The 2,349-nt window shown below is 37.2% G+C and overlaps 1 protein-coding gene across 1 annotated transcript in view; it reads left to right on the forward strand.

Moving 5' to 3' along the window:
- Positions 1 to 1,335, forward strand: part of cybb (cytochrome b-245, beta polypeptide (chronic granulomatous disease)) — an 8,031-nt gene extending 6,696 nt beyond the window's left edge. The window contains exons 11-13 of the mRNA XM_029426933.1: positions 107 to 253; positions 408 to 532; positions 896 to 1,335. Of these exons, the coding sequence (XP_029282793.1) occupies positions 107 to 253; positions 408 to 532; positions 896 to 1,013 (390 nt within the window). The 3' untranslated portion in view covers positions 1,014 to 1,335. The remainder of the gene's footprint in view (positions 1 to 106; positions 254 to 407; positions 533 to 895) is intronic.
- The last annotated feature ends 1,014 nt before the right edge of the window (positions 1,336 to 2,349 follow it).

Consider the following 2,349-nt stretch of genomic DNA (forward strand, 5'->3'; position numbering starts at 1 on the left):
TGCATCATGGGAGTTTGGTGTGGTGGTGCAGCAGTGGTGCATCATGGGAGTTTGTTGAGGTGTTTTGAGGGACCTTCCCAGTAAATAGAGCTGCTGTCCCCCCCAGATCTACTTCTACTGGCTGTGCCCGGAGACGGAGGCCTTCGAGTGGTTTGCTGACCTGCTGCAGTCTCTGGAGGGCCAGATGGCGGAGAAGGGCGTGACCGACTTCCTCAGCTACAACATCTACCTCACCCGCTGGAAGGAGACTGAGGTACGGACTCAGACGCCGTCAGCACGTCTTCATGTGTCTTCTTGTCAACCAAGATGGAAATGTTTCCAAAAGCCCAGAGTACTACAAGCACCCACATGTACCTGTACACAGGTGGATAACAAATAAAACATTAATATTCTGTGTTCTCCATCAGGCGGCTCACTTCCGCGTCCACCACGAGGCGGAGAACGATCCAATCACAGGCCTCAAACAGAAGACTCTTTACGGGAAACCCAACTGGGACAACGAGTTCACCAATATCTCATCAAAGCACCCGGGGTGAGGCCACTGTACACACACTGTACACACTGTACACACACTGTACACACTGTACACACACTGTACACACACTGTACACACTGTACACACTGTACACATACTGTACACACACTGTACACACACTGTATACACACTGTATACACACTGTACACACTGTACACACTGTACACATACTGTACACACACTGTACACACACTGTACACACACTGTACACACTGTACACACACTGTACACACACTGTACACACACTGTACACACACTGCACATATAAAACATAAACAGAACTATAACATAATATAATATAATATAATACACGTTGTCTCGTTATTACTGGCACTAACATCTGTTGTGTTTGTGTGTCAGAACTAAAGTGGGCGTGTTCCTGTGCGGCCCCCCCCAGCTGGGGAAGTCTCTGGAGAAGCAGAGTCTGTCTCACTCAGAGGGCGACGTCAAGTTCATCTTCAACAAGGAGAACTTCTGATGTTCACCAGCGACCACACGCTTTGCAAAGACGCCGCTGTTGCTCAAACATGGAGAAATGAGCGTGCGGTGTTCTCCACATGTTCTCCTTTTGTGTTGCATCAACGATGAAACTGATGCTTTCAAACGTTCTTCCTGTTGGCTCATGTGGAGGCAGACCGCCCTGGAGCAAGGCATTAAGGCTTTGAGCGGGTACATGTTGCCTGTTCCTGTAGCTCGTAGCGCACGTGTTCAGGCTGTCATATTAATGTTTCATGTTCTTATTCATCCAACATGTGCAGTTTTAAACATTTCAAAGGTTGAAGTAAAAAGACTTGAACAAACTGGCCTTGTGTGTTTATATCTATATATCTATATCTATGCTATATCTATATCTATGTCTATATCTATATCTATATCTATGTCTATATCTATATCTATATCTATATCTATGTCTATATCTATATCTATATCTATATCTATATCTATGTCTATATCTATATCTATATCTATGTCTATATCTATATCTATATCTATATCTATATCTATGTCTATATCTATATCTATATCTATATCTATATCTATATCTATATCTATATCTATATCTATATCTATGTCTATATCTATATCTATATCTATATCTATGTCTATATCTATATCTATATCTATATCTATGTCTATATCTATGTCTATATCTATGTCTATATCTATGTCTATATCTATATCTATATCTATGTCTATATCTATATCTATATCTATATCTATGTCTATATCTATATCTATGTCTATGTCTATGTCTATATCTATATCTATATCTATGTCTATATCTATATCTATATCTATATCTATGTCTATATCTATGTCTATGTCTATATCTATATCTATGTCTATGTCTATATCTATATCTATGTCTATGTCTATATCTATATCTATGTCTATGTCTATGTCTATATCTATATCTATATCTATATCTATGTCTATGTCTATATCTATATCTATATCTATATCTATGTCTATATCTATATCTATGTCTATATCTATATCTATATCTATATCTATATCTATATCTATATCTATATCTATGTCTATATCTATATCTATATCTATATCTATGTCTATATCTATGTCTATGTCTATATCTATATCAATGTCTATGTCTATGTCTATGTCTATATCTATGTCTATGTCTATGTCTATATCTATGTCTATGTCTATGTCTATGTCTATGTCTATGTCTATGTCTATGTCTATGTCTATGTCTATATCTATGTCTATGTCTATGTCTATGTCTATGTCTATATCTATATCTATATCTATGTCTATATCTATGTCTATGTCTATGTCTATATCTATATCTA

This window comes from Cottoperca gobio, unplaced genomic scaffold, assembly GCF_900634415.1.
Source record: "Cottoperca gobio unplaced genomic scaffold, fCotGob3.1 fCotGob3_259arrow_ctg1, whole genome shotgun sequence".
NCBI lineage: Eukaryota > Metazoa > Chordata > Actinopteri > Perciformes > Bovichtidae > Cottoperca > Cottoperca gobio.